At 49.0% G+C, this 24,866-nt stretch overlaps 2 protein-coding genes across 9 annotated transcripts in view; both read right to left on the reverse strand.

Annotated features, from left to right (window-relative positions):
• Positions 1 to 419: 419 nt before the first annotated feature.
• On the reverse strand, positions 420 to 21,821 carry CPNE9 (copine family member 9). Of its 2 annotated transcripts, XM_055558566.1 has the most exons (20): positions 21,289 to 21,821; positions 20,730 to 20,770; positions 20,563 to 20,609; positions 20,364 to 20,467; positions 19,890 to 19,926; positions 19,316 to 19,392; positions 15,658 to 15,721; positions 15,442 to 15,545; positions 15,143 to 15,247; positions 13,413 to 13,454; positions 13,018 to 13,093; positions 12,859 to 12,912; positions 12,352 to 12,413; positions 11,593 to 11,639; positions 10,270 to 10,451; positions 9,902 to 10,029; positions 4,427 to 4,529; positions 3,689 to 3,746; positions 3,236 to 3,309; positions 492 to 816 (listed from the first exon to the last, which is right to left on the reverse strand). In XM_055558566.1, the coding sequence occupies exons 1-20, from the start codon at positions 21,435 to 21,437 to the stop codon at positions 631 to 633; spliced, it is 1,740 nt and encodes a 579-aa protein (XP_055414541.1). In that variant the 5' UTR covers positions 21,438 to 21,821; the 3' UTR covers positions 492 to 630. The 2 variants fall into 2 exon arrangements, with proteins under 2 accessions (XP_055414540.1, XP_055414541.1); XM_055558565.1 differs by lacking the exon at positions 3,236 to 3,309 and having other exon boundaries at positions 420 to 816.
• Positions 21,822 to 21,945: 124 nt separating this feature from the next.
• The window catches only part of MTMR14 (myotubularin related protein 14), a 45,475-nt gene continuing 42,554 nt past the window's right edge, over positions 21,946 to 24,866 (reverse strand). For 4 of the 7 annotated variants that reach the window (XM_055558562.1, XM_055558558.1, XM_055558560.1 and 1 more), the window contains one exon: positions 22,828 to 23,423. In XM_055558562.1, coding sequence (XP_055414537.1) covers positions 23,240 to 23,423 — 184 coding nt within the window. In that variant the 3' untranslated portion in view covers positions 22,828 to 23,239. Of the gene's footprint in view, positions 22,312 to 22,827; positions 23,424 to 24,866 lie in introns of those variants that run through there. The other 3 variants (XM_055558563.1, XM_055558561.1, XR_008706321.1) reach the window with 2 other exon arrangements.

Below are 24,866 nucleotides of genomic sequence, written 5' to 3' on the forward strand. Positions count from 1 at the left end.
AGAGGATGAGATGGCTGGATGGCATCACTGACTCGATGGACGTGAGTCTGGGGGAACTCCGGGAGTTGGTAATGGACAGGGAGGCCTGGCATGCTGCGATTCATGGGGTTGCAGAGAGTCAGACACGACTGAGCGACTGAACTGAACTGATCTTAAAGCTGACCCCTTTTGAGGTCAAGAATCCTTTTTAGAATCTGATAAAAGCTATGGGCCTCTCTCCTCAGGAAAATGTACGCACATAAAGATTCACTTCTTTCTTAAAGTATTTGAAGAATATCTGAAGAAGGGTTAGATGGATGTGTGTTAGGATGGGGATGATCCCTAGCTGAAGCTGTCCTTGCTCCATCTTTCTCTTGATGTGTCCCAGACCCTGGGCATCCCAGCCTCCCTCCCTAAGACCCATGAGACAGAAGTGAAGTAAAGATCAGCTTTATTATTGGCAAGAAGGCAGGGAGGTGGTGACAGTGCCAGGCCCTTCTGTGGGTGATGGGGCAGAGGGCTCGACCAGCCAATACTGATCCTCCAAGCTGCCCTCCCAATGAGGTCCAAGGTTCAAGGTGCCTCTGATTTTGAGCAGAAGCAATGGGTGGGCAGGCGGGCAGACTGCTGGGCATTGGTTAGGTGGGCTATTTAGGGATGCTCTGGAGCTGGCGTTGGGCTGGGGGTGGCAGGGGGTGGCGGGCGAGGCTGGATGTCCCTGGTGCGCATATAGGACAGTAGCTGCTCTGGGATCTCCGCCAGCACATCCTTGGCAAGTCGGGCCATGCTCAGCACCTGGTTCCCCGACCGGTCCACATAGTCTCGGAATGGGACGAACTGTAACAGGCACAATCAGATGTGGGTGGCCAGGAGAGAGAGGACTGGGGAGGGTGGAGTGGCGGAGGCTTCCTCTTTGGCCCCTAACATCTCCAAGCGTCACTCGCTTTCCCACCTTATCTAGAGGAACTTTCCGCATTTGCTTTCTCCCCACCCACTTTTTTTTCCACCTTCCATTCACCCTTAAGCCACTCTAACCTGGCTTCATACAGTCTACTGAAACTGCTCTTGCTAACGAAGTCAACAGTACCATGTTCCCCAATCAGTCCTGCAAGCAATGATTGTCACGCATCTTGCTGACTCCCCTTGAGCTTTCCATTACATTTCACCATAATCTTCCTGAACACTTCCCACTCTTGACACATTACATTCTTCTAGATTTTCTCTACCTTTCTGGATGCCTCCCTGCACCAACCCCAATGCTCTAGGTCTGCCTAATCTCTAAAGCTGATGCCTTTTCTTTCTTAATTCTCTTCCTGGGTGATTTCATACACTTTCAACACATTTACAAACTGTTCCCTGGATTAAGATGTACAAACTACTTAATATAGACAGAATAAATAAGCAACAAGGATAAACTGTATAACAGGGTATTGTAGCTTTTATCTTGTAATAACTTTAAATGGAGTATAAACTAAAAGCACTGAATCACTATTCTGCATACCTGAAATTAACACAGTATTGTAAATCGACTGTACTTCAATTAAAAAAAAACAACAACCCTGTTCCCTGATAACTCATACATTTATACATCCATCCCTACCTTTTTTTCTTTAAGGCCCAGAGTCACAACTTGGTTGCCCATATCACATCCCCTTTCGTTCGTCTTAGATAACTCAAGTCCAATGTGTTTACAGCTGAATTCTAGGCTTTTCTGCCAAATCTGCCCCTCCTCCAGCCTTTCCTTTCCCAGCAAGTGAGACTATCACTCACCCAGGGGCTCAGTCTAGGAAACTAAGAATCATTCTTGAAGCCCCCCTGACTCCCTATCACCATTTAATCAAATATTCAATTCTCATACATTTTTTCTTAAATTGTCTTTTGAACCTGTTTCTCCTCTCCATCCTCACTGCTCCTATTCCCATCCAAATCCCTGGACTACTTCGAAGGCTTCCTCACTAACAGATCTCCCTGCCTTCTCCCTCGTCCTGCTGCAGTCCGCACTCTAGCAGCCTCTCTGCATGTCTCAAAATGCGAGACTGACCATCTCACTTCTCTATCTAAAATCCTTCAAGAGCTTTCTAATTATCTTAGAACAAAGCCCCAAACTTCACCATGACTGGCAGGGCCTTGCCTTCCTCTTCCACTCACTGCTGTGATCCTGCACCCGGGCCTCTTGCCTTCTCCATGATTGGGCCAGTTATTTTGAACCTAAGGGCCTTCTCACCTGCTGCTTCTCTGCCTGTTATGCTTATACCTTGCTTTAGATTTCAGTTCCAATGTCATTTCCTCGTAGTAGCCTTCCCTGACGGAGAAGGCAATGGCACCCCACTCCAGGACTGTCGCCTGGAAAATCCCATGGACGGAGGAGCCTGGTGGGCTGCAGTCCATGGGGTCACTAAGAGTCGGGCACGACTGAGCGACTTCACTTTCACTTTTCACTTTCATGCATTGGAGAAGGAAATGGCAACCCGCTCCAGTGTTCTTGCCTGGAGAATCCCAGGGACGGGGGAGCCTGGTGGGCTGCCGTCTATGAGGTCGCACAGAATCGGACACGACTGAAGCGACTTAGCAGCAGCAGCAGCAGCCTTCCCTGACAATCCTGCCTAATTAGATCCCAGTTACAGACTCTCACTGTGGCGTTTGCTGTCCCTCTGGAGCACTTAGGACAATCTAATGAACTGTGCCATTATTATTGGCTGCCTCCACTAGAGGGCAGGTGCCTTGGGGATCTCTTACACTATGAATCCACCATGGCTGCAGCAACCTGCCTGTTTTCTCAAAAAGAATTTGTTGAATGAACATAGGAAGGCTGAAAGAGTGAAGGGAAGAAAGGTAAATGATTAAGAAGGCAGTAAAGGGACTTCCCTGGTGGTCCAGTGGTTAAGAATCCACCTGCCAATGCAGGGGACCCAGGTTCAATCCCTGGTCCAGGAAGATCCCAATGCCTTGAGGCACCTAAGACCTTGCGTCACAACTACTGAGCCCACGGTCTAGAGACCTCGGGTCACAGAGCCCAACCTCTGCAACAAGAGAAGCTCACACACATCAACTAGAGAGTAGCCTCCACTCCCATAAATTTGATAAAGCCCCGCATGCAGCAATGAAGACCCAGCAGAGCCAATAAATAAATAAAAATTGGGAAAAAAAAAAAAAAAAAAGGAAGGCAGTAAAAGGGAATGGCTGCTAACTTAGCCCCTCCTTCCCACCATGCCTTTGATACCATGACTTCCTTTTGACCTCATGACATCAGGTCTACCTGAACGATGTCGCGCTCGGCATAGCGTCCCCGAGAGGACACGCGCACATCATCACCGTCCAGCTCTTCCATAGCTGCAGAAAAGACACCCCTCAGCTGATTGACCTTTCCCACAACAACCCATGCTGCCCTCTGCCTCTTCGCTCCCCTCTGGAGTCATCAAGAGACCACCTAATGGTTGTATCAAAGTCCTACAAATATTAGGCATTGTAATGGAGTTATTATTATTATTCCCTCCCATGCATTCCATCATCCTAGGAACCTCAGGAGGGAAGTATTTGTATCAACAACCTCAGTTATAATGAGGAAATGGTTCAGAGAAGGTCTGACTTGGCCAAGGTCTGACACAGGCATCCATCCTATCTTCTCTATGAGACAGGTCTGGGTTCCCAGATCCTCCTTTGTTTTCCCCAGTTCTTGGTCTCACTCAGGAAAACCCCCCATCTTACTCACCTTCAAACATGGCTGGTCCCACACCGACAATAATGATAGACATGGGCAGTGATGAGGCCTGTGAGGGGAAAGAGGGTAAATTCTTGGGATGAGCAGCCATAACAAGGGAAGTGACTGTTGGGGGACAATTCTCTCTGTGTATAATATTTTGGCACATCTTACAAGCAGAGGCACTGATTTCTCTTTGTGCCGGACTATCTTTTCAAGTACGTCTGCATATGTAACAGCCTTGAAAGATACAGGGTCTTCCTATACAGCAAAGGGCAGGTTTGTTTACTGTCTAGTATAATAAAATGTCTCATGCTGGAACGAAGGGCAGGCATGCTTACTGCCCATGATAAAAGGCTCAGGTTTTCTACACTCAGGGTTTGTGTTCTATAATACAACCCACTGGTAATCTGGCCCTTGGCACATTATCTTCTGGGAAGTGGGACTTAGTGAATCAGAGCCAATGCTGATAGTTAAGCTGTTGCTATTGCTGGGATAGTGGCATGTGGAATCTCAATTCCTCGACCAGGGATTGAACTCATGCCCCCTGCAGTGGAAGTGTTGAGTCTTAACCACTGGACTACCAGGGAAGTCCCACACACCTTTGCTTTTGATCCAGAAGTCTTGTGTCCACTGCGAGCATCCATGAAATTGGCAGCCTGACTTGTTAGCTTGCACGTAGGGCAAAATCTCAACCCCTGGACAGTTATTAACAGTGACCTCTTCCTGCCAAACCCTCCTCAGACTTACACTGACAATGGCCTCCTTTGTCTGTGTCATGTCAGAGATGACCCCATCAGTGATGATGAGCAGAACGTAGTACTGAGAACCATCAGAGATCTTGGCTGCAGCCCTGGGGGAGAGGCTAAAATCAGAATTCAGCTGAAAGCCCAGAGAGTCCAAAGGAATGTCTATCCCTAAAACTTCCCCAGCTGGCCCTGTAAGCAGAGGACAAGCACTGGGGCTTCGGAAGCTCATGCTCCTTCCCCAGAGCTGGCTGCCTGCCCCTCCTACCATCCCTCCAGTGACACTCACAGAGCATTTACTGTGGTAGCTACTGTGTTAGGCATCGTGAGAAAGAAACAGTCCCCCCAGTCCTCTTGAGAGTGGACACTGAACCAAGAATCACAGAAATAGCTATAGAATAGCATTTGTGAGGAGAGTTGGGAGAGAAAAAGCTACTGCTATGAGAGCGTCCTGTAAGGGATCTTGACATGGCCCAGGTCAATGAAGACTTCTTTAAGGAAACAATGTTGGAGGATGAAGGAGAAGAGGAGGGAGAGGAGGCTAAGTGAAGGGGAGGGGAGGTCATTCCAGACAGAAGGAACAGCATGGACAAAGTCCCTGTGATGAAACTGGAGGAAGTCTACCCTGTCTGGGGCCCAGAAAGTGAGGGGAGCAGCATGGACCATATGATTGAAATGGGGTGGGGCCCAGATCACCCAGGACTTTGTTGGCCCTGGAATGATCTTGGTGTTTATACAAGAACAAGACCAAAGACTGAAGGCCTTCTTTCTCCCCTCTCTCACCCATTTCTCCTCCTCCCTTCTCCCTTCTGCTCATCACATCCCATTGCCTAGGCTTCTGGGTCCTCAGCCAGTCTTAACAGCTGCTCCCAGAGTCTTTTCCCTTCTCTCACTTTGACTCCCAAGATTTTTTGATCTGAAATGAGTTCAGAAGCCATTGAGTCCAGTCCCCTTATTTTATACATAAGAGAAACAAGACCTCAGACAGCACAAAGGCCATGGCAGACTTGGCCTCTTGACTTCTAGTCTCAAACCCTGTGAAGATTGGAAAGGATGGAGCTGTACTATCCAGTAAGGCAGTCCCCAGGTCCTATGGAAATTTATATAAATTAAATAAAATCATCTCAGTTCCTTGTTCACCCTTGCGACACTCCAGGTGCTCACTATCTGTATGTGTCTGGGAGCTACCATACAGGACATCACAAGATACAGAACATCTCCATCATTGCATCCATCACTGCAGAGAGTTCTATCAGACAATGCTGATATATAAGCTTGATATAAAAAACCCAGAGGAAAGCACAGTGAGGGTAGAGAATTCAAACAGCTACAGTTCATTTTGCCCAGGGCCCAGGGTGGGAGTGGGCCATGATCCTCCCTAGCAGCCTTTGCTCTTTTCCTGAATTCTGGCTGCAGCCTCTTCATAGGCTTGGGCTGCCACCGTTTCCTGTCGCTCACTCATTCTGCAAATAATCACTGCACACCTGCTGTGGGTCAGGCACCAAGTTTGGTGCTGAGCCTGCAGCAGAGAATCAGATGTTGTCCTGGGAGGAGATGGATGCTTACAGCACGACGATGCAGTAAGGCGAGGGCTTTGAGGACATGACATCTAACCTAAGACCTGAAAAGTGAGTAGGAGTTAGCCAGGAGGAGGTGGAGGTAGAGGTGGGGTGGGGGGAGGACGGGAGGGTAAAGGAAAGATGTTCCAGAGAGAAGGAATGGCATGCGCAAACCAAGAGAGAGCGTGTTCTAGGAGATGCAGGTAGGTCTACAGAAGAGAGAGGAGGTCAGAGCAATGGGTAAGGGCCCCCTCACAAAGGGATTTGTGAGCAGGAACATTGAGGGGTGTGGAAGGGTTTGGGGACTTGGGAGGCACACCCGTGGCTCCCTGCAGAAGCCTGGCACTCCCAAGGCCATTTAGACCTGGAGCTGGGTCATGGGCTGGGGAAAGCCAGTCTGTGCCCCACTTGGCTTTGGGGTGGCAGACAACGAAGAGGCATCTGTGGTCATCAAAATCATGGCTGCACACTTGACATACGTGATCTGATTGAATCCTCACTACCATTCTATAAGGTGGGCACATTTGTTATTCCAAAGTGAAGTTTACAGGCATGAGGAATAACATTCCAAAGGGGTGGTGAAGCTGGGGCCCCAGTCCACACTTGACCGACTAAGCCTAAAGCCTGAGCTCTTGATGCCTCTAGGCTTCATTCCCACCTGCCCTTTGGCTACTCCTCTGTGCACGCTGCACATTCTGATCTAGGTGTACTGTTCACTGTCTCCCAAACTTGCCCCTTCATGCCTCTGTGCTCTTCACATGCAGTTCCTGCCACCAGGCCTGTTCTGCACATCTTCCTCTGATAAAGTCCAGTTCGCCCCCTGCACCCAGCCAAGAAGTCAGGTCCCTCCACAACTAGGCTGCCTCCGGTCTCTTGGATGCCACCCACCAAGATGGGTTGTCCGCCCTTCCTGGGTCCTTACACCCATGAGTGTACCAACATGTATGCCAAGGGGAACCCAAGGTCATAGGATACCTGAAGCACCCATTACACTATATGATCTGGTGGATAAAGCTAGATGACTCTAAGTATACTTAAAACACACCTCCCCACGCCTTAAATTATAGCAAATATGGACACAATGTCAGAAGCATGTAAAATGTGCATGAATTGTTAAGATAAAATATGGGGATTTCAAAGACATTTTCAGGTTGGCTGCTTTCAACTGGGCCCCCAGTGTCCCCTAGGGGAAGCCTGTTTGCCTTTGCCAGCAGGCGACTTGCTGGAAAAGTTTGGGAAGCTCTGGCCTGTAGAAGGTAATGATTTATTTATATTTCTGTCTCCCGCGCCAAGGCGGGAGATCTCAAGGGCAGAAACTAGATCTGATTCATCTGAATCTCCAGTGCCCCAGCAGATATCTGAGCACAGGCAGATGCCCTTTGAATAGTAATAATGATAATAATAGTAACAGTAATAGCTTGCACCTATAGCACTTACCATGTGGCAGGCACTGTTGTATGTGCTTGATGAATATTAAGTTAGTCCTCACAACAGCCCCATGATGTAGCTACTATTATCCTCATTTACAGTTGAGGAAACAGACACAGAGAGGTTAGGAGTCTTGCCCAAAGTGACACAGCTAGTAATCAGTAGAGTGTGTGTATTAACTTAGTCTAGCTCTACAGCCCACATTCATGCTACATTTTGCATTATGGAACATTGAATCAGTAAATGAATGAGTGAATCAGCGAATTTGCCCAAGATAATATTTAAGTCTGTTTAATAACAATAACAAAAGAAAATGTGCTCAGGTTCCATTATTAAGTGAAAAGATCAGTAGTGAAATGTTACATCAAATTTGACTGCCATTATGGCTACATAAGGAAAAGACTATCATTAACCATATATATATTATATATATATGTGTATATATATATATATCTTCACATTCTCATGGGCCATTTTCTGGGTCATTTGTTATTTAATTTCTCCATCCTTAAAATTTCAACAGCAATGTTACATTACTTTTGTAATTAAAGAAACTATTATCTCATAATGAATTAGAAGATAAACTAATCTTTATTAGAGGAAAATGGAGTCTCTGGATATATATATCTCTCTGAAATTCTTCCACTTTTATTATTTTTTTGTTTGTTTGTTTCATATTTTTACTTTCAAGTTTCCTGAGGTATTTCGTTTTACATGGGTCTCTTCTATTTAGCATATAGTATGTATGTGAATGGAGAAGGCAATGACACTCCACTCCAGTACTCTTGCCTGGAAAATCCCATGGACGGAGGAGCCTGGTAGGCTGCAGTCCATGGGGTCACAAAGAGTCGGACACGACTGAGCGACTTCACTTTCACTTTTCCACTTTCATGCATTGGAGAAGGAAATGGCAACCCACTCCAGTGTTCTTGCCTGGAGAATCCCAGGGATGGGGGAGCCTGGTGGGCTGCCGTCTATGGGGCTGCACAGAGTCGGACACGACTAAAACGACTTAGCAGCAGCAGCAGCAGCAGCATGTATGTGAAAGTCACTCAGTTGTGGCCAACTCTTTGCAACCCCATGGACTCTATAGTCCATGGGATTCTCCAGGCCAGAATACTGGAGTGCGTAGCCTTTCCCTTCTCCAGGGGATCTTCTCAACCCAGGGATCGAACCCAGGTCTCCCACATTGCGGGCAGATTCTTTACCAGCTGAACCACAAGGGAAGTCCAGGAATACTGGAGTGGGTAGCCTATCCCTTCTCCAGGGGATCTTCCTGACCCAAGAATTGCACCAAGATCTCAGGTGGATTCTTTACCAACTGAGCTATCAGGGAAGCCCTTAGCATATAGTAGAATTATTATTTTTTATCCAATCAGAGAAACTTTTTCTTTTATTAGGTGAATTTATCCAACTTAAGTTCATTGACATACGTTCGGTTTTAGTTCAATCATTTTATTTGCATTAAAAATCAGAAAACTTAAATGCTGGTGCTGGTCATACTTTTTGTTTAGACTCTCTCATTCTTGACATATAGTTTGTTTAAAGCATGCATACAAATTTATGTATTGAAATATACTTTAAAAAATAAAAAAAAATCATTTGATATGTAAGTTGGATTTTCTTTGCTTTGTGTTTTTATTCTGAAAATTTGGAGTTACTCTTCTGTTTTTAGAAGTTACTCTTCCATCGTTAATCTACAACTTGAGCTCATTTTAATCTACCATGAGCACTGACTATGGGCCAGACACTGCGCTAAGTATTATTATATTGTTACCTAGTTTTAAATCCCCAATAACCCTATAAAAAGAAGATGCTCTTATTATCCATTATTATACCCATTTACATGGATGAAATGGAGGCTTAGAAAGAAGTTAAGTTGCTCCAGGTCAGATGAGGTTAGTGAGTGGTGGACCCGGGGTCACTCCCAGGTTTGATGCCAAAGCTTGTGCCTTATCCACTGTTGTATAGGTCCTTCTCTCTTCCTCAAACTTGAGGCCTGGTTTGTTGTTCCCAGGAAGTGGGGTTGAGGCAGTTCACTGACACTCTTTCTACCTTAGAATAAGGCCTGATGTAACCTCTTTATACCAGAGCTTGGCCAACACTGAAACTTTCACCCTCTCCCCAAAGCCTAAATTCACTATCCTTGGGAAGTCAATCCCCTGTCTGCTGCTACTGCTAAGTCGCTTCAGTCGTGTCTGACTCTGTGCAACCCCATAGACGGCAGCCCACCGGGCTCCCCCGTCCCTGGGATTCTCTAGCCAAGAACACTGGAGTGGGTTGCCATTTCCTTCTCCAATGCATGAAAGTGAAAAGTGAAAGTGAAGTCGGTCAGTTGTGTCCGACTCTCAGCGACCCCATGGACTGCAGCCCACCAGGCTCCTCCGTGCTGGATTTTCCAGGCAAGAGTACTGGAGTGGGGTGCCATCACCTTCTCCGCAATCCCCTCTCTGGTCCCCTTAATTTCCCCCAGGTCCATCCAGTTTCCTTACCTGGCCACCTGGTTGATGACAGGGGCGAAGTAGGTGGGCCCGTAGAGCTGCACTGTGCGCAGGCTCTGGAAGTAGCTCTCCAACACACCCTCAATGCCCGCGCAGTTGGGGTCCTCATCATTGTTGTTCTGTCAGGGAAGATGCCCTGCTGGACTGATCCCAGCTCACTCTTGCGTTTCTCCACTGCTCTCTTTCATATGCCCCTCCAGACTCCAGCCCAGCTCCCCTCCTTGCTCTGCCACCCTCCCCTAGATCCTTCTCTTCTGCATGTCCTTGACCCTTAGAAGAAAACCTAAGTAGAAGAATTTTGTCAACTTGGGTGGGCCAGATTCCAGAGTGTGGAGTCTAGGATCTGGCCCATACTGTACCAGGGGGAACTGGTGGGAGATCCGTCCCTCTGGAGGGAGCTTGGCGCCAAAGCCATAAGCTGGGAAGAGCTTGTCACTGTCATAGTCCTGGATGATTTCTCCCACTGCCTTGAGGGCCATGGCATAGGCGCTGAGCTGATAAGGACTCATGTAGTGCAGGGAGGTGGGCTGCAGGGGATTCCCTGTAGGGAAACAGGAGCCCCACCCCATGGTCATACTGATGATCCGTCTATTCACCTGCCTGTCTTTGTTGCATCTATGTGCTGCCTATCCATTCATCCACTCTTAACCCATGCTGTTGGTGTTTTGTCTCTAAGTCGTGTCTGACTCTTGCATGACCCCGTGGACTGTAGCCCGCCAGGCTCCTCTGTCCATGGAATTCTCCAGGCAAGAATACTGGAGTGGGTTGCCATTCTCTTCTCCAGGGGATCTTCCCAACCCAGGGATCGAACCCATGTCACCTGTATTGGCAGGCAGATTCTTTACCACCGAGCCCCCAGAGAAGCCTCTTTACCCATGTACTCCTTATTATTTTACTCAGTCATCCAAATGTTCATTTTCAAACTATCCATGTACCAACCCCTATATCTATCCACCAATTCATCCACCTGCTCATACATCTATTCACCCTTCCACTGGCCGTAAATCCATCTATCTCTTCATCTCTATCATCTGCTTCTCCATCCTCTTATCCAGCTAGCCACCCACCTGTGCATCCAGCCAGCCAGTCTGCCATCTATCTACTTGCTCACCTGCCATTTCTCTTTCTTTCCCATCTGTCCATATAACCATATTCTTTTGTCCATCTACTCATTCATTCATCCCTCTCTATCCATCCCCTTCATTCACCTGTCTGTCTGTACTCATGGATCCATCCACCTGTCCACTCATCTATTTCACCAATTTAAACACTTGTCCATCTGTTCACCCACATGCCAGTTCATGCATCCACCTCTTCAGCCTATTGTACTCACTCAGACCCATTTGCCTACTCTATTCATCTAGCTACCCACACAGTTATCCACGCATTTATGTATTCATCTGTTAGTATACTTCTATTCCCTCCCATCCATTCATTTACTCATCCACTTCTCAAGCTATCTAGAGCTATTTATCCTTTCAATTTTCTTTGATCCATTTATCCACTTAAACCTTTCTGTACTCTCTCCCACCATTACCCCCACAACACTAGCCTGACTGGGCCTTGCCTCAAGCCTGGGCTTCCTGGATAGGTTAACTCTTATTCCCAGGTTTTAATTCAGGCCCATCCCTAATGACTTCTTTAGAATCCCTCCACACCCTGTTCCCCCATCCATGCCTCACCATTGGAAGCTGTGAAGTCAATGGCTACTGTGAAGTTCAGCTGTGTCCTGTTGGGGAAATAGATGGATTGAGAAATGAGGGACTAATACTTACTAAGAATTTCTCAAACACTTGTATGCATCTGAATCACCTGGGAATCGTGTTAAAAAGTAAATTATGATCTGGATGGTCTGGGTGGAGCCTGAGATTCTACATTTCTAACAAAATCCCAAGTGAGGCAGATGCTGCTGGCCCATGGAACACACTTTGGGGAGTGTGTTCCCACATGCCCCATTCATTCCTAAATGCCTACCTCATGACATAATATGCATAATTTAATTTAACCCTTACTATAGTCCTGAAGTAGTAATTAACATCTCCATTTTACATTAAAATCAGGTTGAAAGAAGAAAAGTACCTTACTGGGGTCTGCATGCATCCACTAAACCAAGGAAAATGTCCCCTACAGCCTGCTTGTCTTTTCCTTCTCTCTTAGCCTCTCCCTCTTGCCTCGCCATATCTTCTGTCTGGGCTCCAGTAAGGCTACGGGAGACCACTGGTCTGTCATCTTCCCAGGGGGGCTGGAAGCTAGAGCTGAAAGGCAGTCCTATGGAGAGAACTACCGTGGACAGCACCCTGCACTTTATAGTCTGCCAAGTGTTCTCAAGTTTGTTTTCAGGATCTCATCGGATCCTGACCATTAATGAAGAGTAACACTGAGGCTGAGAACTGGGAGAAACTCATTGCTGGACTTTAGTCCGGAGCTTGGCTGTGACTCACCCTCCCTTGATGTAATCGACAAAAGTGAATTCAGAGTCCACAGAAAAGGAGAGCAGTGTCACCTGTGGGACAGAAGAGGCAGCCCTGCTACTTGGAAAAGGTGGCTGGGCTAGAGAAAGGGAAAGAGGCACTCTACTCCAGCCCCTGACCCACCCTGTCCGATTTCTGAAAGGGCAAAGGGGGAAGCCATCAGAAACACACTTGGATTTCCAAAAGTGTGTTAAATCATGAAATAAAACTTAGGGTCCCCCCCTCACCGCCCCTGAAAAACCTGCAAAAGATTAAAGATCAAATAAATTTTCTTAGGTGAGAGGAAAAACAAGAAAAAAAAAAACGAAACAAAAGCAAAACTGAAATGGTGCCACCTTGTATCCAGCATCACTGTGTGCAAGTAGTCTGCACCCATAGCTCTCCCACACCCTCACCGCGTGGTCATGCTGGGTGTCCCCATTCTGGGGACAGAGACAGAAGGATCTACAGAGGGCCAGAGCTCTCGGGAGTACTCACAGTTCCCGAGTTGACGTATTTCTTCTTCTTACATTTCTTCCGAGGGTTAAGTACCTAAGTGAAGTAAGGTAGTGGTAACAGTGCGACACAGAGGAAGGGAGCACAGACGAGCACACCTGGGGTGGAGCCTGGGAAACCTGGGTGGGCCTGTGCTCTCACCTCATACACTGTGAACTGGTTCTGGGCCTTGCTCAGCTCTCGGTAGCTGGTGGTGAACTCACCGATGAAGTCGTGGCTGCAATGAGGCCAGGGGCAGGTAAGTGACTGCTGCTGGCTTGGAGCCACCCCTGAAACCAGTCTTTTATCCTCACTATCCCCTGCCTCTACTTGGTCTGCCAGGCACTGGGCCTTGGGTCAGAAGAGAGACCAACCTAAGAGGAAAAGAAGGGAAGAGACAGTGTGCCAGAGAGACAACTAAGGGGACCAGCTGTGTTCAAGGTCCTGGCATCTGTCGTCACCCTCTCTGGCTCCCAAGGCTAGTCTGGGGTTCCTAGTGAGTGTGCTACATATTTCAGGGAACTGTTTGGTTTAATTCTAGGAGAGGGCAGTGCTACCTTCCATCCCGGTCCCAGTCGTACACGTCAATCTTCACCGTTCTGAAATGTTGGAGATAAACATAGGCTAGGTTTGTAGGATAAGTCTGAGACACCCCCACCCATGATAGTCAAGATGATCTTGACTATATACAGATCATCCTTCCATCCATCCATTTGTCCTCCTCTCAGCCTTCCTCGCATCTGTCTTATCCATTCATCAGTCCATGAATGTACCCAACTACCTACTGACACTATCAATATTACTACTGCTGCTGCTATTTGTACTATTACTATTCTTTACTACTGATTTTTAAAAAATATTTTGGCCACACTGCATGGCTTGTGGGATCTTTTTTCCCTGACCAGGAACTGAACCCAGGCCCTCAGCAGTGAAAATGCAGAGTCCTAACCACTGTACCACCAGGGAATTGCATTGCTTCCCTGATGGCTCAAAAGGTAAAGACCACATGTAATGCAGGAGATGTGGATTTGACCCCTGGGTCAGGAGGACCCCTTAGAGTAGGACACAGCAACCCACTCCAGTATTCTTGTCTGAAAAATCCCATGGACAGAGGAGCCTGGTTGGCTATAGACCAGAGGGTCGCACAGTCGGACACAACTAAGTACACACACGTATTCCAGGCATTGTTCTCAGCACTTTCACTGACTAATTTAACAAGCACTCTATAAAGCAAGTATTAATACTATTATTACTTTTGAATAAGGAAACTGAGGCCCCAAAACCAGTAACTTGACTAAGGACCATAGCAAATAAATTGCTGAGCTGAGATTTAAACTCTGACATCGTGGTTCCAAAGACCATGTTCTTAACAGCTATGCCTAAGTCATCTCATATGGCCACTGATCTATGTGGCAGCTCATTCAACCATCCATCTAGTCACCCTTTTACCCATATAAATTTACCAATCAATTACTTATTAAACTCTATCACCCATATAACTATACATCCAGCCCTTCAATGACTCACCGATACATTCAAGCGTTCATCTGTATCTCCACGCATCTATCCAACCAAACACTCAGCCATCTGGTATTTGTCCATCTAATCATCCATGCGTCTACATAACCATCTACTTATGGGCCCACTCACCTACCTTCATGCTGCCCACTTGTGAATTCATATGGTCAGCCTGTCCATCTACGATACACTCACCCATCCATTCCCTCTACCACCCATTCATCTGTCTGTCTATTAATGTACTGTCATTCCACCTGTTTATCCTCCTGCTTTTTCAGTCACCCCTCTGCCTCTCCAACCAACCACCAATCTCTCATATACCCATCCTGCCTCTCAAGCATTTAGCCATCCATCCATTAATCTGCCCATCATCTACCCATCCACTAATCCACCCAGCAGTCCACTCACTCACTCATCTGCTATCCATTCATCCATCCCACCCACCAGTCCTCTTGTACACCCATCCACATACCCATCTATTCATTCACCAGTTTATCCATTCATCTGATTATCTATCCATGTACCTGCTCATTCACTTATTCACTTGCCCTTTCATCCATTCATCCATCCACCCATCCATCCGTCCATCTACCTATTCATCCATGTGGCTATTCATATGCCTTTCCATGCACCCATATCCATGTTCAAAACTGTCTCACTGAGCAGGATCCTCCAATGCTATTATGGCACTTCAACCTTCATTCTTCACCCCAAGAACCCCACTCTCACACCCTTGTCCCCTTACTCCTTGGCTTATACTGATGCAGACCTGTCATAGTCTCCATTGCACAAGGCCCGCACAGGGATGCTGAAGGGCTGCCATACAGGATTCAGTGTGTTTTTCACAACCTCTGTCTTGTGGCAGATGGTGAACCTGGAGAGGACAAGAGGACTGGATCCTGCCTTTGGGGTAGGACTGAGCCCAGAGACAGGGCCTCATATGCTTGGTTTAAGCACATATTGGGTGCTGCCTTAAGTGAATTCTGGGCTCAGGTCCTGATGGAGTCTAAGATGTCCCAGCCTAAGAGCCCTTATGGGCCCACAGCAATAGTGGGAGCAGTGACTCACGTGCCATCCTCATTGCTCCTGTAGAACACGAGGAAGGGGTCTGATTTTCCAAAGAAGTCCTTCTTGTCCAGCTTGTTTGCACACAGCTGCATGGTGGCAATATCCTGTGGATGACGTTGGACTATTGACACTCAAATTGCCCCCAGACTCAGCCCACTAAAGGGAGTTTGGGGAGAGAAGAGAGCCTCCTGGGTCTAGCATGTGGCCCTTAATTACCCGACAATTGCTAAGCTCCTCTGCAGTCAGCAATATGGTCCCACACTTCTTGCCTGGTACACCCCTGGAAGCAGAAAAAGCCTCTTTGTGAGGGGGGAGAGTAGGAAACAATGATTGGGGTGGCCAATCTGGGATTGGGTAGGCCAGGGGATTCAATTTGTCATTTACTGACTGTCCCGAGTGTTTCCATCTCTGGTGGGGTAGGACCTGACTTGGACTGGGGAGGGTCTCTGGTCTGGAAGGAAGGGGTTAATTTAGCCTGTGTGGACATCTCATAATGGTAACATGGGAAAGACAGGATTTAGAGTTCTGAGCAAGTTGTTTTCCCTTTCCTTGGGCCCTTGGTTTTCTCTTTATGTAATGGGAATCTTGTCTATCTCTTAGGGTTGTGAAAAGATGAGAATGAATGCATGGAATAAAAAGCAGTTGGTAAGCTTGGTAGATATGAAGGTGGTTCCGTTTCTCAAAGCAGACTTTGCTATATGCCAGGCATTGTTCTAGGTACAATTTGGCCAGTTGGCACCTTCCAGCTCTGCTAGACCCTGCCTTCAGGGAGTTTCCAGGGGCAGCTGGGATGTCAAGGCCATAGGCAAGTACAGTGTGATGTGATGCAACAGTCCTGAATGAGGGACAGCAATTTCTACCCAGATCTGGGGCAGAAGGACTGGTTTGTTAGGTCAAAGATGCTGTGGTTTCAGAAGATTGTGAAGAGTGAGACCTAAAAGACCAGGGCAGCCTTATCCTCTTCTGATCCAAGAAGAGACACTTGCATATGCCTGGACATCCATCCCCAACTTGCTTTGGGTCTCCAAGCAGTCAGAGGCCTTGTGGATGTGGGCCTGCCAACCCTAAACTCTGGAAGAGCCAAAGTGTGACAGAGAGGAAGCTAAGTTGGGAGTATTCTCAGTTCAAGTTTTGATTCCAACTTGCCATGTGATTTTTGTCATCTTTAATATGAGAACTTGAACCATTTCGTTGGCTTTTTGATCTCTGACTCCCTGTGCTTTAAAAAGATAGTGTGTAATGAGTGCAGGGACTCTCCACCTGCACACCCAGAAGTGAATCACTGATGCTACTGCCTTCTCACTGTTCTTTCTCTCCTTAATTTTCTCCCTCATCTCCTCACCCAGTGTGAATTCCAGTCACTCTGGACTATAATAATCATTCCCTTCCATCCTACTCCTTTCCCCTAGCCCTTCTCTCACTTCTGTCTACTTATTTGGCAGAACCACAGCCTGAGTTAAATCCTATTCTCTGCCTAACCCATACCACACCTGTGCAACTGGATATGGCCAGAGGAAAACTCACACTTGTGCTAACTGGTTTCATTTTAGATGTGTGACCACAAACCTCAAGAAGGTCCTTAAGAAGGGGTTAAGTGAGCCCTTCACTCCCCAGTGCTGTGAGATGGCACTTGCACTCCTCCTCCTCTCTCCTCAGCCCAAAAAGCCTCCTCCTCCGTCCTCACTCTCAGCCAATGACCTTGTTTCCGACTTCACTGACAAAGCTGAAGCAACCAGAAGACACTGTCCACAGACCCGCCACACACCTACCCTGCCTCCAGTATCTTCTCCCACACGAGGCCTTCCTACCGTTGCTATAAATGACTACATGTGCCTATTTATCCCTCCCCTGTGTGCTACATTCCACACCCTCCCTCTTGCCTGTACAGAGACATCACTCCAGCAACTGGCCCCCCTTTTTTTGATCATGCCATGAGGCATGTGGGATCTTAGTTCCCCGATCAGGGATTGAACCCACACCCTCTGCACTGGAAACATAGAGTCTTAACCACTGGACCACCAGAGAAGTTCTTTCCCTCTTTGTATTATGTCAGATTTTCAGATTCTACTAGATCATTCCCATTAGCATACAAATGTGATATAATTTTTTTCAGGTTAAAATATTACAAACCTCTTCTTGATCTCACTTCCCTCTCCAGCCACCCCTCCTTTTCTCTTCTCCTCTTTGCAGGAAAATTCCTTGAAAGATCCCTAATTCCCATTTCTCTCTTCCATTCTCTTCTAAACCTCCCTAACCAGGCTGTTATCCAAACCTGTTCTTCAAAACTCTGACAAGCAGAGTCGCCAGCGACTGACATCCTGCTAAACCCACTGTCCAGTTCCCAGTCCTCGCCTTTCTTGACTGCAGCAGCATTTGACATGGTCAGCCACTCTCTTGTCATTGATGCCTGTCTTTTGCTTCCAGGACAGCACCACCTACTCTCGGTTATCCCCCCATTTCATTAATGCTCCTTCTCAGTCTCCCTTCCTAGCTCCAACTCATGGAGTTTTGGTCTTTGGTCTTCTCTCTCTCTCCTCACTCCCTTAGTGATCTCATCTAATCTCATGTCCTGAAAGAGCATATAAGATTTATGTTTCTTATTGCCTATTTGACACATCTACTTGTCTAATAAAAATTTATGAAATTCAATACGTCATACTGAACTCCTCATTGACTTCCTCCCACAACTTACTCCTCCCTCACCTAAAAAAGAAAATCATCTCTATGGCAACTCCATCTTTCCACTTGTTCAGGCCAAAGGCCTTGGTGTCATCCTTGACTCCTCTTATTCTCTCACGTCCATATTCAGTCTGTCAGGAGTCTGCTTCTCCATCTTCAATTTATATCCAGAATCTAACTAATTCTCCCCTCCTTCACTCGTGGCACCATGGATTACTTCTACTTTTGCCCACCCAAGATGTAGTCTCAACCCAGCAGCATCCTTTGAAAGCAAGTTAGAGCATTTGTCTGCTCAGAACCCTCCACTGAGTCCCAACTCAGAGTAAAAACTAAAGTCCTCACAGTGGTTCCCAGGCCCTAAACGTGAATCCACCAAGCTCACCTCCTCCTTTCTCCCCCCTGCTCACCCAGTTCCACCCACATTGGCCTCTGTGCTGCTCTTTGAACACATCAGACTTCTGCACAGTTTCCTCTCCTGGAACATTCCTCCTCCAGATATCAGCACAGCTCACTCCCTTATTTTCTTCAGATTATTGCTCCGAAGTTATCTCTCCATGAGGCCTCCTCAACCCTTCTGCAGAAAACTGCAACACCCATCACCCTGCATTTCCGGTCACTCTAATTCTGTTCTACTTTCATTCCACAGCACTTCATGTCTTCTAGCACATTATGTAATTTACTTATTTATTATTTCAGTTTTGTACTATTTCTCTCCCTCTTCTGTTACATAAGCTCCCTGAGGGCAGGAGCCTTTGTTTCGTTCACCACTGCAATCCAAGCCATTTGAACAGTGGCTCACATAGAGTATATGCCCAGTAGTGTTTGTGGAATGGATAAATCCTTGGTACCCAGCCCAGGGTATAGCATACAAAATGTGCTAATAAATATTTAGTGAGTGAATGTAATGTAAATTCCAGAGAACTTAATTTAGTGAGGAAGACTTGGAAATGGACCTTAAAGTCTGAATCAGATTCAGAAAAAGAGTGAGGAGAGAGAGTGAGAGAGAGAGGAGATATGTCAGGGCTGAGAGTGACTTGAGCAAAGCCCTGAAAATTGAATTTTCCCAGGAGGTGATGGGAGCCATTGAAGGCACCTGACCAGGGGAATCCCAGCCTCCAACGATACAGAGTCAGCTGCATCTTTAGGAGAATTCGGAAGCCCGCCCCTTCCCCATTCCCCTTCGGGTTCAGCTCACGTGAGGGGTCGCTCAACTCGGCTGCCCTGGCCTCCGATCACCTCTCCCAGGGCCAGGAACGCTTGGCCCAGGAAATCCTGCACAGGGATACAGAGTCCGCGAGGACAGGAGCGACTGGTGGTGCAGAGTCCCAGCCCAGCCCTGCTGCTGCTGCTGCACTGACCGCTGCGACTGGAGGCAGTGGAACCACCCAGCCAGGGCTTTAGAGGAGGGACGGGGTCCCCAGACAGGCCGCCGCTCTTGGTCCTGACATCTGGAGCCCGCTGCCTCTACCCTGCCAAGATACCATCCCACCCCTCACCTTTCACACACCACACACACTGACCCCGCCCAGCCCCATTCAGCCTCACCTTCTGAGGGTCCCAGCAGCAGTCGAGAAGGAAGAGTAGCAGTGAGTAAGAGGCACAGGCGGGAAACCGAGGCAGGAACAGGAGAGGAGGGCAGGGAGGGCAGGTTCGGGGCAGAAGAAGGTCGAGTCGGGTTTGAGGGGTAGGAGGGTTCTAAGGAGGGTCGTTTAACACACAGTGAGCGCCGCCTGTGTGCCCAGCCTGCCCGTGAGGGAATGGTCGCTCACCGGTTTGGAGATGTTGGTTTTGGAGTCGACGTTGTACCTGGGAAGAGAGTGGGACCAACATGGGGAGGGGATGGTGGGAGAGAGCCTGGAAAAGGGGTCCGATTTCGAGTCCAGGTTAAAATTGTGGGTGGAGGGTGGGGCAGTCTTGTACCGGAATTCAACCTGGACCTCCCTGGGGTAGGAGTCGGGGTCAGAGGGAGTCAGACCTGGGCAAGGTCAAGTCCGGGGCCAGCTGGGGGCATGGTCACCTCAGAGGTGGGACTTAGAAAGGGGCGGAGCCAATTAAGGAGAAGTGTTGTCAGCAGGACTAGGCCTGGGGAGTGGCCAACCTAGACTTGGGGCGGCGCTAAGCCTAGAGAGGAGTCCTTCAAAGTGCTACCGAACTGGGCCCGGGGGTGGAGCCAGGTCGGGGGCCCGCTGGGGGGCGGATCCAGGTTGGGGGAGGTCCAAGCCAGGTTTCTGGGCGGGGCTCACACATCGAAGCGCAGGTTTTGCTTTTCCTCAAAGAAGTAGTCCAGGACGAATTTGCGCACGAAGTCTGGGTTCAGTGTGTTGTCGATCACCTCGGTCCGTCCGAACTGAATGGGGAGTGGACAATCAGCATGGGGCCTGCTAAAGGGGGCAGGTGCTTCCCAGGCGCGGCGGTGGACTGGGTGAGGGTTCCAGGACTTACCTCCCGCCACTCCTGGCTGGCCCGGCTCTGCGTGTAAAGCACCACCACTGCAGGCGGGAGCGGGGGCGGGGAAGAAAGGACGTCAGGTCGGCCCGCCCCCCGCCCCCCCGGCCCTCAGGTGCTCTCGGACCCCAGGTTCCCTCCCTCCCCACCCTGGTGCCGCCTACTGGGGTCGGACTTGGAGAAGGTGTCGAGGTCCAGCAGGTTTCTAGAGAAAGAGACAAACAGACGGACAGCGAGTGGATCATTCTGGAGCCCACTACTGGTACCCTACCCAGAGGTGGGCACCTAGGGAGGCACGGGGTTCAAATCACACCTCCTTCCCCCGTAACTACACCCTGCCGGGGGCCCGCGTTATCAGCACCCTGGACAACACCGGAAATCTCAGCCCTAGAGCTGTTTCTCTGCGGACTGGACGCGTCCAGACTGCCTCCAAGGGCCCAGGAAAGAGGGTTAGCCCCCAGAACTTTACCCTCCTGGGGCGCAGATCCTACTGGATCCCCGCAACCCATCCCTTCAAGCCTTAGGCTGAGCCCTCTTTTGTGGTTGGGGCTATTCAAGGAAACCCCCTCCCCGCGTCCGCTAGCAACTCCCCTGAGTCTGCACCCGCGATTTTCCCCGGCCCCGATCCTTCTTCTCCTGGGGTCTACCCCCTGCTCGCGCTGAGCCCCTGAGCTGGGTGGTGCTGGGGCAATGCCTAAGCCCTTCCCGGCACGGCCCGCTCACCGGCAGGACACGGTAATTTCAATCTTGGTGGCTGGGACGCTGCGCTCGGAGGCTCCGCTGAAAGACATGGCTGGTCGGGTGGCCGGAGCTGCGGGAGGCTGCGAGACGGGGGCTGCTAGGGGCGGCGGCGGCGGCGGGGCCCGGCCCATGTGCCGCCGCGGCGGTGGTGGCGGAGGCTGCGCTCCCTCCAGCCCTGCTTGCGCTCTGGCTGCTCGCGCCTTCACTGTGGCCGGCCGCACAGCGGCTCCAGATGGCAATGCAACCCCGCCCGGCCCGCGGGGGGCCCCCACTCCATTGGAGCAGCCTCCAATAGGCCAGGAACCTTACACAGATCCGAACTCCAACTCACTAGGTGGGAGAGTCCTCCCAGTGCATCTCCCCGAGGAGAGAGCCAGGCCTGCCCCCACAAGAGCTGTCCAGGATGCTGACCGGCCCCGGATACCTAGTGGGCACTGGGGTAGATTGCTTTTCCTGAGCTGCTCCCTCAACAATCTGCTTCTTCCCCTTGCCACTCCCGCCTTTCCTCAGTCTCTGAATAGGAATAGTTACACATTTGTTCTCATTAGCCGTGTGACCTTGGGCAAGTTACTCAACATTGGCCGAGTCACTGGCAGAGTCAGTTCACTGGTAAGAATGGCCTTAATAGCACATACTTGGGGTGTTGTAAAATTTCATCAAGATAACCTACAAACAGGATTTAACATAGGGGATTATACACAGTAAACACTCAAAAAATGTTCATTGGTATTATTTCCCTCTTCTGGGCATTTACACTAATAATCTCTTCTGTGTTGAGTCAGAGGTCAGTAAATGGTGCACTGTGCAAAACCTTTGGTCCATGTCTTTGAACCCACATGACTTCATGGTGTTAGAGACGAAGACATACTCTGTGAGGATGCAGCTCACCGCAGATCACACAGTAAATGAGGGTGGTGGTCGGCCAGGTTCACCCTCCCCATATCACCTACTGCCTTCGAGGCCCTGGAAGCCAATCCCTCACCGAATGCAGGGCCTGCAGGTCACCTGTACCAAAAGCAGATTGTTTGCTGAACTTTTTAATAATAAAGATTACTTGGGAATTCCCTTGTGGTCCAATAGTTAGGAATCCCCATGCTTTCACTGCCGAGGGTGCAAGTTCAATTTCCAGCCAGGGAACTAAGAACCCAGGGCATGGCCAAAAAAAAAAAAAAATTCCCCCACCCCTTTTCCCAGCTTAATGAAGATCTCAGCAACTTCAAGTCCAACTTTCAGGCAGCCCTGGAAATCTGCATGGATAAACAGGCTCCCCAAGTGACTGGGGCCCATTCAGGCCTGAGGACCACTGTTCCCACCTTAAGAGCCTGTTGCTATGTGTTGCTATCTCACTGGAGACTCTCATGGCTCATGAATTAAGAGGCACATCCAAGTCTCCAATCTCTTCTTGCTTCCTATGTACCTCCATCCCCCCTATAAAAACCCCTTCTTCTAGCAAAAGGAAGGAAAGTGAGAACCTTCTAATTAACTCCACAAAGACAGCAACCAAATGATGATGCAAGAAAATAGCTGTTCAAAAAGACTTTGATTTCATTTTGTGATCTGTGTTAAACTGCCTCATTTTCAGTGCAGGTGACCCGACCCCTCCTCCCCAGGAGACAAGAATGGAAAGTGGAGGTCTTTTGTGAAATCTCAGCCTCCCCCAAGGCCCCAGGGAAACGCTACACAGTTCTGAGAGTTGACAGGAATCCTGGCAAAGACTAAGGTGGGTGGGAGGCAGTGACAAGTGGGTCGGCAGACACCAGTCAGGAAGCTGGGGGTGGGAGAACCCCGTCCTCGGTCCTGCTCAGCTTCGGGGCTGCCATGTGCGTGATGGTGAAGGGAAGTTCCCCCCGACCTTGAAGCACCCCTTAGCTGGGCATGGCTTTGATTCCGCTCAGGTGAGAGAGGATCAGGAAGCTGTTGTGAGCTGGCTGCTTCATAAGGTGCTGCTGCTGGTGCCCCGGAGTCCAACGCCACGGACAAACTGCTCCAGCAGGCCACCGATGGCACCAGAGGGACTGGGGGCTGCTGCGCGGAGCCCCACTGTGCTGCTATACGCAGCCAAGAAGGCTGAGCGCACCTCCTGTAGCCGGGTCTCCCGTTCACTCAGGGCTGTAAGTCTGTGGGGAGGGAGGGAAAGAGAGAATTAATGCATTATCCAGGGGCAGGATCCATCATCCTCATCCTTACGCCCCACTGCCTGTCCTTCTGCATTCGCCAGTACAAGGCCAGCATCTGCCCCTGGCCATGCGGCCTTGTGGTTCAGGCCCCTGAACCACCCCTGAAATGTTCAGTCCTGTTCCCATCTTCAACTCTCCCTCAGGCTGCTGTTCCTACCTGGAGAGGCCAGAGCCCTCACCTTTAGTCGCTGCAGTCCCCAGGGAAACGTCTAGGAAGGGGCTGGCTTTTCCAGCAGGATTTCCGTTCTGATTCTATCTGCTTTTCCTTTCTTGGCCTCTACAGGCACTTATCACAAGTCAAGAAGGGTAACAAAAAGTGTGAATTTCACATGAGGTTATCTGATAACCTGAAGGGTCATTCATAGAAAAGGGCTGAGGTACCAACCACACACAACCTCTGGACTCAAAGTTATAAAGTCTAGGGGCAGGAGAGATGGAATTAGGGAAAAAGTCACAGACCTACATGAGATGAGCCCTCACGTTCCTATCCACCTAAGCACCAAGACCAGCCCTGAACACCAACTCCCTCCAAAATTTCCCCTAAGAGACCAATGCCTGGGTAATTCCTCCTGTGAATCTGTCAGAAGCCGCAGCAATATCCCCAATTCCCAAGCCCAAATGACCTGTACCTGGGGCCTGTGGAGCCCATGGAAGTGTGAGGATAAATGACAGTCCAGGGCTTAAGTATGGAGACAGCAGACCCAGGAAAAGCAGACTGGTGGGAGTGGGGGGGTGTGTATGTGTGCATGTGTGACAGAGAGAGAAATACCAGCAATAGCAGAAGTAGCAGCAGGTTCTAGGGCAAAGAAAAGTCAAGTAACTGTAGCGGCAGCACAAAGAAATGAGGCTGATCCTGGACTCCTGCAATACCATGAACAACTCCCAAGTCTCTCTTGGCATGTGGGGGAGATTCGTGGCCCTAGATCTTCTTTACTTCCTAATTAGTTTTCACAAAGGCTGGAGACCATGTGTGCCTCTTTAGCTTTCCCTTAGAGCATATAACCAGGAGAAATTCAGATTAGTAGTTCATATTCACAGGGACTATCTGAAGGTCCATATGTGTGCATTCTCACTGCCCCTATTTTGGGATGCAGAAAGGGGAAAGATCACAACCTCTTTTAGAAACAAGATACCTGGAGCCCAGAGAGGATATGTGATCCGCTTGAGGACACAAGGTGGGCAGAGCTACTACAGTGTCATTCCCTCTCAAGACAGGAGCTAGTAGGCTCATAGTAGTCAAGGGTTCAACCCCAAGACAGAACTTGTAAACCTAACAGCTGGGATTTGGATTCGATTTCTCTCAGACACCCAAGCCAAAGCACTGAACCCACATACTATGTGATCTCCCCAGTTATCAACCCTGAGCCCATGCCCACCCTGCAA

This window comes from Bubalus kerabau, chromosome 20 (genome assembly GCF_029407905.1).
Source record: "Bubalus kerabau isolate K-KA32 ecotype Philippines breed swamp buffalo chromosome 20, PCC_UOA_SB_1v2, whole genome shotgun sequence".
Classification (NCBI taxonomy): domain Eukaryota; kingdom Metazoa; phylum Chordata; class Mammalia; order Artiodactyla; family Bovidae; genus Bubalus; species Bubalus kerabau.